This window comes from Hypanus sabinus, chromosome 8, assembly GCF_030144855.1.
Source record: "Hypanus sabinus isolate sHypSab1 chromosome 8, sHypSab1.hap1, whole genome shotgun sequence".
In the NCBI taxonomy this organism is placed as follows: domain Eukaryota; kingdom Metazoa; phylum Chordata; class Chondrichthyes; order Myliobatiformes; family Dasyatidae; genus Hypanus; species Hypanus sabinus.
In genome coordinates this window covers 144500291-144515549 of record NC_082713.1, presented here as the reverse complement: position 1 = coordinate 144515549, position 15259 = coordinate 144500291, and the positions used below count along the sequence as shown (strand labels likewise).

Below are 15259 nucleotides of genomic sequence, written 5' to 3'. Positions count from 1 at the left end.
CAAGTTTCCTCCCCCCTGTGGTGATGCTAGTTTGGCTGTCACCCCATATATTGCTGATAGTGTATAAGCAAGTACAGAAACTGGTAAGGAGTTGGGGAAGAGGAAAGTTGACAGCAGGGAGCATAGATTACTAGGAGAATTCAACCATAAGACATAGGAGCAGAATGAGGCCAGTCAGCCCATCAAAACTGGCCAGCATTCCATCATTCCCGATTTATTATCCCTCTCAACCCCATTCTCCTGCCTTCTCCCCATAACCTTTGGCATCCTGACTAATCAAGAACCTACCAACACTTTAAATACACCCAATGACTCAGCCTCCACAGCAGTCTGTGGCAATGAATTTCTCTGATTCAATACCCTCTGGGTAGAGAAGTTCCTCCTCATCTCTGTTCTAAATGGACGCCCCTCTATTCTGAGGCTGAACCCTCTGGTCCTAGACTCACTCAGTATTCAACAGATTTCAATGAGATAACCCCTCATTTTTCTAAATTTCAGTAAGGTGGCCCAGAGCCATCAAATGCTCCTTATTTGTCAACTCTTTCATTCCCAGAATCATTCTTAGGAACCTCCACTTGACCATATCCAATGTCAGCCAGTTAAGGGGCCCCAAGACTGCTTACAATACTGTACTCCGAATGTAGTCTGAACAATGCCTTATAAACCCTCAACATTACATCATTGCTTTTAATTTCTAGTTCTCTCGAAATGAATATTAACATTGCATTTGCCTTCCTAACCACGGACACAACCTGCAAGTTAATCTTTGTGAAATCCTGCATGAGGACTCAAAAGTACCTTTGCACTTCTGATTTCTGGCTTTTCTCCCTGTTTAGAAAATAGTCTACGCCTTTATTCCTTCTATCAAAAGTGCACCTCTATACATTTCCCTATACAATATTCCATCTTCAAATTTTTGCTTGTTTTCTCAATTTGTTTTTCTGCAGACTCCTCACTTCCTCAATACCTAACCCTCACCAATCTTCGTTCCATGCTGGTACATTTCCTGTAATACCACAAACTCTTATCTTGTAAAGCAGCCTCATGTGCGGCATCTTGTTAAAGGCCCTCTGAAAATCCAAGTAAACAACATCTGCTGACTCCTTTCTCTATCTTGCTTGTTATTTACTCAAAGAATTCCAACACATTTGTCTGGCAAGCTTTCCCCTTTAGTAAACCATTCTGACTTGGCCTATTTCACTATGTGCCTCCAAGTATCCCAAAACCTCATCCTTAATGATGGACTCCAACAGCTTTCCAACCACTGAAGCCAGGCTAACTGGCCTATAATTTCCCATTTTTCTGCCTCCCTCCCCCTTAAAGAATGGAGTGACATCTGCAATTTTCCAGTCCCCCAGAACCATTCCAGAATCTAGTGATTCTTGAAAGATCATTACAAATGCCTCCACAATTTCATCTATCTCTTTCAGAACCCTGGAGTATAGTCCATCTGGTCCAGATGACTTATCCACCTATCAGACTCTTCAGCTTCCCAAGTACCTTCTCTTTAGTAACAGCAACTACACTCACTTCTGTGCCAACGCTCTCCAATTTATGGCACACTGCTAGTGTCTTCCACGGTGAAGACCAATGCAAAATACTTCAGTTTATCCATCTTTACTTTGTCCCCCATTACTATCTCTCCAGCATAATTTTCCAGCAGTGCATTATCCACTCTCACCTGTCTTTTATTCATCATTATTCATAAAAACTTATTGTATCCTCTTTTATATTATATTTAATCTCTTCTCTCCTTATGGCTTTTTTAGTTGGCATCTGTTGGTTTTTAAAAACTTCTCAATCTTCTAACTTCTCACTAAGTTTTGCTGTTATATGCCTGCTCTTTTGCTTTTATGCAGATTTTGACTTTGTTAGCCACTGTTGCCTCATCCTCTCAAGTCAAGTCAAGTCAACTTTTATTGTCATTTCGACCATAACTGCTGATACAGTGCATAGTGAAAATGAGACAACTTTTTTCAGGATCATGGTGTTCATGACACAATACAAAAACTAGACTGAACTACGTAATTGAAAAAAAAAACAGACAAAGCTATACTACAGACTGACACTGGACTGCATAAAGTGCACAAAAACAGTGCAGGCATTACAATAAATAATAAACAGGACAGTATGGCAAGGTGTCAGTCCAGGCTTCGAGTATTGAGGAGTCTAATAGCTTGGGGGAAGAAACTGTTATATAGTCTGGTTCTGAGCCCAAATGCTTTGGAGCCTTTTCCCAGACGACAGGAGGGAGAAGAGATTGTATGAGGGGTGCAAGGGGTCCTTCATAATGCTGTTTCCTTTGCGGATGCAGCGTGTAATGTAAATGTCCGTGATGGCAGGAAGAGAGATCCCGATGATCTTCTCAGCTGACCTCACTATCCACTGCAGGGTCTTGCAATCCGAGATGGTGCAATTTCCGAACCAGGCAGTGATGCAGCTGCTCAGGACACTCTCAATACAACCCCTGTAGAATGTGATGAGGATGGGGGGGGTGGGAGATGGACTTTCCTCAGCCTTCGCAAAAAGTACAGAAGCTGCTGGGCTTTCTTTGCTAAGGAGCTGGTGTTGAGGGACCAGGTGAGATTCTCCATCAGGTGAACACCAAGAAGTTTGGTGCTCTTTACGATCTCTACTGAGGAGCCGTCGATGTTCAGCGGGGAGTAGTCGCTCTGTGCCCTTCTGAAGTCAACAACCATCTCTTTTGTTCACATTAAGAGATAGGTTGTTGGCTCTGCACCAGTCCATTAGCTGCTGCACCTCCTCTCTGTAAGCTGACTCGTCGTTCTTGCTGATGAGACCCACCACGGTCGTGTCATCGGTGAACTTGATGATATGGTTTGAGCTGTGTGTTGCAGCGCAGTTGTGGGTCAGCAGAGTGAACAGCAGTGGACTGAGCATGCAACCCTGGGGAGCCCCCGTGCTCAGTGTGATGGTGTTGGAGATGCTGCTCCCGATCCGGACTGACTGAGGTCTCCCAGTCAGGAAGTCTAGCATCCTGTTGCAGAGGGAGGTGTTCAGGCCTGGCAGGCTCAGCTTTCCAGTCAGTTTCTGACGGATGATTGTGTTGAATACTGAACTAAAGTCTATGAACAGCATCCAAACGTATGTGTCTTTTTTGTCCAGGTGGGTTAGGGCCAGGTGGAGGGTGGTGGCAATGGCGTCATCTGTTGAGCGGTTGGGTCGGTATGCAAACTGCAGGGGGTCCAGTGAGGGGGGGCAGCAGGGTCTTGATATGCCTCATGACGAGCCTCTCGAAACACTTCATGATGATGGATGTAAGTGCAATGGGATGGTAGTCATTTAGGCAAGACACTTAAGACTTCTTTGGCACGGGGATGATGGTGGCGGCCTTGAAACATGTTGGAATGGTGGCGCTGCTCAGGGAGATGTTGAAGATGTCAGTGAGAACATCTGCTAGCTGGTCTGCACATCCTCTGAGCACTCTACCAGGAATGTTGTCTGGTCCAGCAACCTTCCATGGGTTGACCCTGCACAGCGTTCTTCTCACGTCGGCCATGCAGAGACACAGCACCTGGTCATTCACAGGATGGGTGGACTTCCTCGCCGCCACGTCATTTTCCGTCTCAAACCAGGCATAGAAGTTATTCAGCGCATTTGGGAGGGAGGCATCACCTGCACAGTCAGGTGATGTTATCTTGTAATTGGTGATGTTCTGTATGCCCTTCCACATGTGCCGCGTGTTGCTGCTGTCCTGGAAGTGACTGTGGATTAGCTGGGCTTGTGCACGCTTTGCCCCTCTGATGGCTCGGGACAGTTTGGTCCTCGCTGTTGTTAAAGCTGCCTTGTCGCCTGCTCTGAAGGTGGAGTTGCGGGACCTCAGCAGCGCACGCACCTCTGCGGTCATCCATGGCTTCTGGTTGGCACGTATAGTGATGGTCTTGGACAGAGTAACATCATCAATGCACTGGCTGATGTAGCTGGTCACTGATGCTGCGTACTCCTCTAAGTTGGTAGAGTTGCCATCGGTTGCAGCCTCCCTGAACATGTGCCAGTCAGTGTGCTCAAAGTGGTCTTGAAGAGCAGAGATGGCTCCTGCTGGCCAGGTTTTCACCTGCTTCCGAACAGGTCTAGAGTGCCTGATGAGCGGTCTGTATGCTGGGATTAGCATAACAGAGATGTGGTCTGAGTATCCAAGGTGGGGGGTGGGGCTCTGCCCAGTACGCATCGGGAATGTTTGTGTAAACCAGGTCCAACACGTTCTCCCCCTTCGTTGCAAAGCCCACATACTGATGGAATTTGGGGAGCACTGACTTAAGGTTCACGTGGTTAAAATCACCGGCGACAATAAACAGACCATCAGGGTTTGCGTTCTGCAGTTCGCTAATAGCCCCGTACAGTTCACAGAGCGCCTCCTTTTAGCATTAGCGCTCGGGGGAATATAGACACCGAATATAAGGACAGAGGTGAATTCCCGTGGCAAATGAAATGGTCTGCATCGAACTGCCACAAACTCCACTAACGATGAGCAGTGTTTGGAAACCAGCACAGAGTTCTTACACCATTCCGTGTTGATGTAAACACAGACACTGCCACCGCGGACCTTACCAGAGACAGCTGCATCTCTGTCCGAATGAAACAAAGCTAGCCCATCTAGCTGGATGGCAGTGTCCGAAATCCCATCAGTGAGCCATGTCTCTGTGAAGACATACGCGAAGCAAACTCTGTATTACGTTGGAGTCGGATGTAGTCCATTTTATTGTCCAGGGAGCGGACACTGGAGAGCAGAATGGATGGGAGAGCCGGCCGGCTGGGGTTTGCTTTTAGCCTGGCACGGACCCCTGCCTGCTTGCCTCACTTCTGCTTCCTCGCACATCGCTTTCGACGTCTCCATCTCCAGCTCCCAGCACCAGGCAAGTCCAAGGATTGTAGGCCCGTTCCCCTCAGCAAGCCAACGTCGTGTAATTCAGCCAGCAGATCTTTGTGGAGGTTTGTTTTGGGGCGATCTCTGTATTGTAGTAGTATCTGGCGATGGTAGATAGCTGCTCTGTTATCCATGTGCCCTAATCGAAAATTGTGTATCAAACTTTAAATAGAAAATTAAATTAAAGTAACACCAGGTCTGAAAGGCTGCTGCTGCCGTGCCACCTCATGGGAGAATACTCTTTAGAATACTTCATCTTTGGGATATATCTCTCCTGCACCCTTTCAAACTGCTCCCAGAAACTTCAGCCATTGCTATTCTGCTGTCATCCCTGCTGCTGTCTCCTTCCAATCAGCTTTGGCCAGCTCCTCTCTCATGCCTCTAGAATTCCCTTTACTCCACTGTAATACTGATACATCTGACTTTACCTTCTCCCTCTCAAACTGCAGGGTGAATTCTATTATGATCACTGTCCTAAGGGCTCCTTTACCTTAAGCTCCCTAATTAAACCTGGTTCATTACACAACACCCAATCTAGAATTACCTTTCCTATAGTGGGCTCAACCACAAGCTGCCCTTAAAAATCCATGTTTAGGCATTCTACAAATGCCCTCTCTTGGGATCCAGCACCAACCTGAATTTCCCAATCTACCTACATATTGAAATCCCTCTTGACTATTGCAGCATTACTCTTTTTACATGCCTTTTCTATCTCCTGTTATAATTTATATCCCATGTGGCTATTGTTCAGAGGCCTATATATAATTCCCCATCAGGGAATTTTTACTTAACTCTTCTCACAAGGATTCTACATCACTCCTTTCTAAGGATCTGATTTCATTTTTTACCAACAGAGCCAGCCCACTCCTCTGCCTACCTGCATGCTTTGGAAGTTAAGCTCCCAACTATGATCTTCTTTCAGCCATGACTCAGTGATGATCACAATGTAATACGTGCCAATCTCTAATTACAAGATCATTCACCTTATTCCTATATACCAAGTGTGCATTCTTATATACCAAGTTTAGTCCCGTTTAGCCCTTTTCGATTTTGTTCCCATGTTACACTTCAACTCATTCGACTGACTGCAGTTTTGCCCTGTCATCTGCCTGCCTTTTTTCAGTCTCACTACACACTGCATCTACTTTTATATCAACTGTTGCATCTGCCACCTTATCACTACTGCTAAATTAATTTAAACATTCCCTAGCAGCTCTAGCAAACCTGCCCAAGGTGTAAGCCATCCTTTTTTTAAAAAACAAACATCTTCCACAGAAGTTATCCCAGTGATCCAGAAATCTGAAACCCTGCCCTCTGCACCTGCTCCTCACTGGTCAAATCATTGTATTCTTACCCTCACTGGTGCGTGGCACAGGCAGTAAGCCAGAGATTACTATCCTAGAGGTTTATTTTTCAGCTTTCTACCCAACTCCTTATATTCTGTTTTCAGGACCTCCTCCCTTTTCCTACCCACATTGCTGCTACCAGTATGTACTGCTCCTTCTGGCTGCTCACACTCCCACTTTAGAATTGTGTGTACCCAATCTGAGGCCAAAATAACATCTGGTATCTTATGTCTGCTCCTCTAACTATGAAATCCCCTCTCACTATTACACTTCTCCTCTCAACCTTAGCCACAGAGCCAGCCTAAGTGCTAGTGGTTGCTGCAGCTTCTCCCGGGAAGTTGTTCCCCTCCTACAATACTTACCCAATTTATTATTGGGGTGAGCAGCCACAGGGGTACTAATTAGTAGATTAGGAGAGGAATGGGATCACCGTTAGAGAAGCAGTACAGGAGGTTGAGAGCACACACTCAATGATTCAGGAACAGCTCCTTCCCCTCTGCCATCAGATTTCTGAATGGACATGGAACTCACGAACTCTATCTCTCTACTTCCTTTTTCTCATTTTGCATTCCATATACATAACAACAAATTTCATGACATACGCCAGTATTATTAAACTTGACTCTGTTTCTGGCACAGACTGATGGCCTCCAATTTGTGAGGAAAAATGTTTTTATGAAGACAGCTAAGCTATGCAACACAGACAGCACAAAGCCTGTTTACCACACAGCTGATGGTTTGTTAGATAATTTTATTGACAAATCTCCAAGAATGGACAATTGCTGGAATTTTCAGACATCTGGTGAATCTTTCAGATGAGCCAGTCAACCTCATCCATAAACAAACACAATTCACATTTTTCCCAGAGATGATCAGTAAATGACCTCCTCTAACAGCCACAGAGTGTCGTCCAATGAACACTCGATAGCTGGAGGGTAATATATATGACATTAACACATGTTGTGAAATGCTGGGACAGAGGCCCAATTCCTTGTTCTATGAATTTCTGATCATAGTAAAGTGTAAAAGTTTTATATGGAATTTCATAGGACTATTAGACTATCATCCCTTAGACTATTTTTTGCATCCCCTGTGCCAGACAGAAATTGTACTGGGAACTATTTGGCTACAAAGTGTCCATCATTACACTGGAGACAGAAAGTGTGAGGAATAATTCATTGGTAAGGAGGTTATGGGCACAGGGAGAAGGTGGAACAATGAAGTTGAAGCAAGCTCAGCATGATTGAATGGTGACATACACAATTGGTCAAATGGCCTAATTCAGATCCTATATCTCTGGTTAAAAAAAAGAAATAGCATTTTTCCTAAAGAATGTACAAAACGTCCTATCATAAAGTATGCAAAGTTCATCTCAAACTAATTTCACTCAATAGGGTTAATTGGGTAATGAATTGACAGTACCTGTGGTACCAAAAGCAGCAAAAAAGAAAATCCCTCAACCATCTCACCCTCTCTGGGAGTCACCCAGTACAATTCCAGCCTTTTAAGTATCCGCTGCCACAGGCTGGGCCGCGGGCGATTCTCCTCAGATTGCTCTGGTGGTCTCTCTGTGGGGCCTAGGTATGCGATGGAGGCCTGGCGTGTTGGTGGCCAAGTCTGGACAACAAACACAGAAATACAACACACTATTAAAAACACTGTGCTCAGGCTGCCAGCCATCAAAACACTATCAATCCTTAAATACAGTTAAAGTACATATCAACAACTGAATAATGAATTATTCTGAGACACCTCAAAGGTACTGCCAATATGACCCAAGCCAAAGGGGTTATTTGGAAAAGGACCAAATTTATGGCCAGAGCTTGTTGTTAAACAGATACTTGGAGAAAGTGAAAGCAGAATGGGTTATGATTCATGAGAGCAGAATGAAGAGATCTTAAAACCTGACCATAAGTACTGGGGCAAAGGATATAGGTAGGTAATGTCAGTGGTCTTGAGAGGGCAGTGAAGTTGAGTGTTTTTGAAAAGAGAATGCAAGGACATGAAATGATTTACAGCCACAGGCTTTAATGTTGATTCACTGTTAAGTGGGACAGCTGCTAATTTGGGACAACTCTTAAAGAACAAAAAAAGAGAAGATAGCTGGGTTTTCCTTTGTTTATTTGGAGCAAAGTGCCACATAATTGTGACAAGGCTATTGCCAAGCAGTTTCTAACTAGCATGCATCATGTGCACTTCTGTGGCCGTTAGACACTACATCATGCTCAAAGTGAACTGGTTATAAACAACACACACAAAATACTGGTGGAATGCAGCAGGCCAGGCAACATCTATAGGAAGAAGCACTGTTGATGTTTCAGGCTGAGACCCTTCAAATGAGGTCCAGAACGAGGGGTCACAGTTTAAGGATAAAGGGAAAGCCTTTTAGGACTGAGATGAGGAGAAACTTCTTCACACAGAGAGTGGTGAATCTGTGGAATTCTCTGCCACAGGAAACCGTTGAGGCCGGTTCACTGGCTATATTTAAGAGGAAGTTAGATATGGCCCTTGTGGCTAAAGGGATCAGGGGGTATGGAGAGAAAGCAGGTACAGGGTTCTGAGTTGGACGATCAGCCACGATCATACTGAATGGCGGTGCAGGCTCGAAGGGCTGAATGGCCTACTCCTGCACCTATTTTCTATGTTTCTATGAAAGGAGAGATACTAAGAGATTTGAAAGTAGTGGGGGGAGGGGGAATGCGAAATGATAGGAGAAGACCGGAGAGGGTGGGATGAAGCTAAGAGCTGGAAAGGTGATTGGTGAAAGTGATACAGAGCTGGAGAAGGGAAAGGATCATGGGACAGGGGGCCTCAGGAGAAAGAAAGGGGGAGGGGTGTAGCACCAGAGGGAGATGGAGAACAGGCAGGGTGATGGGCAGAGAGAGGGCTGTGATGCACCATCAATAACTCACACTGAGACGAAAGGCGAGATATCGGCTTTTATTGACTGGAAGAAGGAACCAGGAGTGAGTGTCTATCATACAATGTCTTGGAGACTGAGGCCGAGTGTCAGGCCGCAGATCTCCTTTATACAGGGGCCTGTGGGAGGAGCCACAGGAGCAGTCAGCAGGGGCGTGTCCCGACAGGCACATAGTTCACCACAGGCTGTCAACTAAATATGTCAGGGATGGGGTAAGAAGGGGAGGAGGGGCATTAACAGAAGTTAGAGAAGTCAATGTTCATGCCATCAGGTTGGAGCTACCCAGCCGGTAGATAAGGTGTTGTTCCTCCAACCTGAGTGTGGCTTCATCTTGACAGTAGAGGAGACCACGGATAGACATATCAGAATGGGAATGGGATGTGGAATTAAAATGTGTGGCCACTGGGAGATCCTGCTTTCTCTGGCAGACAGAGCGTAGGTGTTCAGCAAAACAGTCTCCCAGTCTGCGTCGGGTCTCACCAATATATAAAAGGCCACACTGGGAGCACCGGACGCAGTATACCACACCAGCCGACTCACAGGTGAAGTGTCACCTCACCTGGAAGGACTGTCTGGGGCCCTGAATGGTGGTGGTGGAGCAAGTGTAAGGGCAGGTGCAGCACTTGTTCTGCTTACAAGGATAAGTGCCAGGAGGGAGATCGGTGGCAAGGGATGGGGGGAATGAGTGGACAAGAGAGTTGCGTAGGGAGCAATCCCTGTGGAAAGCAGGAAGGGGGTGAGGAAAAGATGTGCTTGGTAGTGGGATCCCGTTGGAGGTGGCGGAAGTTACGGAGAATTATACATTGGACCTGGAGGCTGGTGGGGTGGTAGGTGAGGACAAGGGGAACCCTATCCTGAGTGGGGTGGCGGGTGGATGGGGTGAGGGCAGATGTGCGGGAAATGGGGGAGATGCCTTTGAGAGCAGAGTTGATGGTGGAAGAAGGGAAGCCCCTTTGTTTAAAAAAGGAAGACATCTCCTTCATCCTGGAATGAAAAGCCTCATCCTGACAGCAGATGCGGCGGAGACGGAGGAATTGTGAGAAGGGGATAGCATTTTTGCAAGAGACAGGGTGGGAAGAGGAATAGTCCAGGTAGCTGTGAGAGTCTGTAGGCTTATAGTAGATATCAGTAGATAAGCCGTCTCCAGAGATGGAGACAGAAAGGTCAAGAAAGGGGAGGGAGGTGTTGGAAATGGAGCAGGTAAATTTGAGGGCAGGGTGAAAGTTGGAGGCAAGGTTAATGAAGTCAACGAGCTCAGCATGCGTGCAAGAGGCAGCGCCAATGCAGTCGTCAATGTAGTGAAGGAAAAGAGGGGGACGGATACCCGTATAGACTTGGAACATAGACTGTTCCACAAAGCCAACAAAACAGCAGGCATAACTGGGACCCATCTGGGGATCTCCCATCCACTGCCATCAACCTCATAGTTCCCACACCCCGCACTTCCCATTTCTAGCTCCAACCCAAGATCCACAAACCTGCCTGTCCAGGTAGACCTATTGTCTCAGCTTGCTCCTGCCCCACCGAATTCATTTCTGCATACCTTGATACAGTTTTATCCCCCGCTTGTTCAATCTCTTCCCACTTATGTTCGTGACACTTGTCACGCTTTGAATTTTTTCAATGATTTTAAGTTCTCTGGCCCCCACTGCCTTATTTTCACCATGGACGTCCAGTCCCTATATACCTCCATCCCCCACCCAGACGGTCTCAAAGCTCTTCGCTTCTTTTTGGATTCCAGACCTAACCAATTCCCCTCTACCACCTCTCCTCTGTCTAGCAGAGTTAGTTCTTACTCTCAATAATTTCTCCTTTGGCTCCTCCCACTTCCTCCAAACCAAGGGTGTAGCCATGGGCACCCGTATGGGTCCCAGCTATGCCTGCCTTTTTGTTGGCTTTGTGGAACAGTCCATGTTCCAAATCTATACGGGTATCTGTCCACCTCTTTTCCTTCGCTACATTGACGAATGCATTGGCGCTGCCTCCTGCACGCATGCTGAGCTCGTTGACTTCATTAACTTTGCCTCCAACTTTCACCCTGCCCTCAAGTTTACCTGGTCCATTTCTGACACCTCCCTCCCCTTTCTTGATCTTTCTGTCTCCATCTCTGGAGACAGCTTATCTACTGATATCTACTATAGTAGATAGTTGGTGAGACAATTAAACAGTAAGATAATTCAAAACTGTTTTGCTCATGCAACTTCAAGCATTTAGGTTACAGATGCCAGAAATAGCTGGGAGTGAAAGTGAAACAATTTCACTACTTCAACAAGTTAGGAACTATGAAAAATTAAGGTATCGACAATCATCTTGAATGTTACAATGAAAATGAAGATTTGGAGGATGTGATCATTGAAAGCATTGTATGAAGAAAACGCATTATTTGCACTAGGTGTCTGCATTGATTTTCTTAATTTACGATCAATCAAAAGAACACAGCAGCATATACTGGATGAATTCTGCCGATAACCATTAGGAACAAACACACAGCTTTATAGCACCGTAGTAGTATCGGAAGTGTTCTAATTTGTTCTCCATTTCATTTAAAAACAATTTGTTACTCAGTTAAACAGTAGTTTATAATTTTACACCTTTTTAATATTTCCATGAAACCAGTTAATTGGGCCAAATGTACTGGTCCTGATGTGTCCCAATTAACCAGAATCCACTGTATTAAAATACTTCCTTCTAATCAAACTCCTTTCTCAGTAACGTTTTGTTAGACATTCTGTATTTGATCAATTGGAGAAAGACAAACCAAACGTAGTTAATTCCTTAAAATTCCTTCCTAATTTAAACAAGTTATCGTTGGGGTAACCTCTATAAAGAGTAAAGAGTGATCCAATTAAGCCAAGTTAAGGAGATTTGTTAAGGGTATATTGTAAAGGTTTTAGGAAGCTTATCCAGTTAAACCAACATTACCTCTTGAAAATGTAAAAGACCCTGCAGTTTCCATAATTTTGCTAAGAATGCAAGATTCAATTAAGAGTTTCTCAACCTGTGTCATCTACAACCACAGCTCAAGAAATGGGAAGATTACATAAAGTACTTACTTTAAATACACTGAACAGATGACATGCCTTGTCTTTGAGAGGTCCAAGGTACCAATATCTGCAATGGGATAAAATTGAGGAAACATTGTGAATGGATGAATCATTTATTATTAAACACAAATTCTAGGCAATACATTAGGAGTCAGACTATAGCAAACAGTATTAAGAACACGTGTATTTATAACATGACTTTCACAATCTTGGAATTCCCAAATCAGTATTATTAATATGTTATCTATGCTTTTTATTTATTATAAACCTAATGCATTGCTCCAAACATGCATAAAGCAAAAATGGAGTGTTTCTTCTTAAACAATTTAATTATCCATTTTTTATCCTCTTCCTCTAGTCGGTACCATAAATGTGAGCCAAGATCTTGATTAGTCCCAAGTCTGCCAAATGTCTGTGGACAGCTGTTTTGAGAACTAGCCACTGCAGCACTGACTGTTTGTATCATCCACATGAGGATTAGATTTTCTTTCCACTGGCACTTAACTCTAATGGAGGTGGCTTGTAGAATCATAAATGTATACAATCACCAATAACACTAGACAGCAAATTTTTTAGAAAATGTTGCTTTCTCAGAATTATTTATGATAAACCACTTTGAAGCTGAACACAAACATCATTTTGACTACTTGTAACATGTAGGAATTTGGACAAACGAGAAATGAACTTTTACTGAATATAATGTGTTTAATTGCCAAACGGTGCTGGCCCTTTGCAATAGTTCAATAAAGCTAAAAATGTTTTGTTGATGATTTTTGTTTGTACTCAGTGTCTGAGGCTTCTCGCTTAAGTGTCCAACAATAATCAGCCAGAACTGATGGATTCCAGTTGCCCTGACACCATTTCTCCATGATCACAATATTCCGGAGAAATCTTTCACCATGCTCGTCACTTACAGCGCCAAGATTTGCAGGGAAGAAGTCTAAATGGGTATGCAGAAAATGAATCTTTAGTGACATGTTGCACTTCATGAGGCATGTTGTCAATCAGCTGCATGTGGTTTGGTGCTCTTTGTTTGCCAAGAAAACATCTTGACTGGCTTCCATGCGATTTTCTCCGATCTCACAAGAAGTTCTTCAAATTGCTTGTCATTGATGACCTATTTGATTTGTGGACCAATAAAAATGCCTTCCTTAATCTTGGCATCAGTTATTCTGGGAAACATCTGTCTCAAATATCGAAATCCTTATTGGAAATTTATAGCCTTTCTAAAATCTGTCCTGCCTAAGCATGCTGGACAAGATAGAAAACTTTTCAGCTGACATTGTGGGGAACATTTTCACTGACTTGAATGATGAATTGAAATAAAAAAAATATAGGCAATTTCAAAAACTGGTGCGTGACAGGAAATTTCATGGTGATTTTCATGATCAGCAGCCCCAAATCCAAAAGTACTTAGGAAGCAAAATCTTTGTTGTCCAGTGCAATTGAATTGCTTTATAACCTGTATATAGGAGCTTCCTTTTTAAGTTTATGCAGACCAATTTACCTCCATGTTCAAAACATTTATATACTCGAGGAGCAGTGTCAAATAAAATGGTTACACAATAGATTATATAATCATGACTTAAAACCGCATTACACTGTTGTTAAGGGTGAAGTGGAATTGGCAAGACTGGACATAGTATTCAACCCTACAGTCTGGAACTTCTGTTGACAGCACCATTTCTAAAACCAAACCAAATGTCTTGGGCCATAATCCAAATTGTCTTGCCCATCAGTGCCTTTCTACTGAAGCAGGTTATTAGCCTAACTACTCATTTCTTAACAGAAAGAAGCATAGTTGTTCTCATAACCCTAAAATTTAAGGAATAAAGTAATGCACAGTCTCAGGTTTAATTTTTAAAAAAGTAAATACTGTTTAAGCATCCATTCCCTTAACTTGCCATTTTCACTTTCTTTTTACCATGTCTTACTTTGAGAGTTTAGAAGCTGCATCCCTATATGCTCCCCACCGCAAACCAGTCACTGCAAACACTGGACGATCTTTATCACCCTGGAAGTACATTGGGAGAAATTACATATAGACTTTAAAATGCACATCTGTTCACCATTCAGTTCATCACAGTCTTTTATTAATCACACTACCATGTGTAACACGCCCTTCCTGTAAAACTTCATTTCAGATGACAACTATTTATTTATTTTGTTTATTTAGAGATATAGCAAGGAGTAGGTTCTTCCAGCCCTTCAAGCTGCACTGCCCCAGCAGCCCCCGACAACCCCGATTTCACCCTAACCTAATCACGGGACAATTTACAATGACCAATTATCCTACCTGGTACGTCTTTGAACTGTGGGAGGAAACTGGAGGACCCAGAGAAAGCACACACATTCTACAGGGAGGACATACAGACTCCTAACAGATAACGTTGGAATTGAATGCTGAACTCTGATGCCCGAACGGTTATAGTGTTATGCTACCTGCTACACTATCATGACACCCAAAAACACCATGTTTATACCCTCTCTCTTTAAACACAATCCTGCGTGTGATTTGGGCATTTTTCATGTTTTGTGTTGGATATGTGGACTTTAACACAACATCTGAACAGGGACTTGAACCCTGAGATGACTCAGATGACTGAGCAGACTGAGCTATCTAGGCTGCAATATAACTGAACACAACTTCCAATATCATTAACTCATGTTTGATGTTAACTGTTAATTCATGGTGTCTTTATATAAGCTAAACTATTTTCAAAAGAGACCTGAACAAAGGTTGAAGGCTGGCCAGGGTGGGGTAAGACGGTGGCTGGAGAGAGGCCCAAAGCAGACCTTGAGCAATGCTAAAGGATGGACGGACAGAATGGGGAAAAGGACTATGGGGCTCTGGATAACAAGGGTGATCAACCAAAAGCACATGAAAAGGTCAAGTCTGGAGACAAGAGTCATGAAAAAGTATCTCAGCAACAATAGAGCAAAAAAGATCTCACTGAAGTCACATTGTGAAAACAGAAAAAGGCAGCATGGAGAGATGGGTACATAGTTCTAAAATAATCAGAGTTTTAAAAAATCAGACAACGTGATACAGTTTGTCACATAC

General features: G+C 43.8%; 1 protein-coding gene across 4 annotated transcripts in view; it reads right to left on the bottom strand.

Moving 5' to 3' along the window:
• The window catches only part of agk (acylglycerol kinase), a 53574-nt gene that overhangs the window by 4123 nt on the left and 34192 nt on the right, over positions 1 to 15259 (bottom strand). For all 4 annotated transcript variants that reach the window (XM_059978114.1, XM_059978111.1, XM_059978112.1 and 1 more), the window contains 3 exons: positions 14130 to 14209; positions 12205 to 12262; positions 7701 to 7848 (listed from right to left, as the gene is read on the bottom strand). In XM_059978114.1, the coding sequence (XP_059834097.1) occupies positions 7701 to 7848; positions 12205 to 12262; positions 14130 to 14209 (286 nt within the window). The remainder of the gene's footprint in view (positions 1 to 7700; positions 7849 to 12204; positions 12263 to 14129; positions 14210 to 15259) is intronic.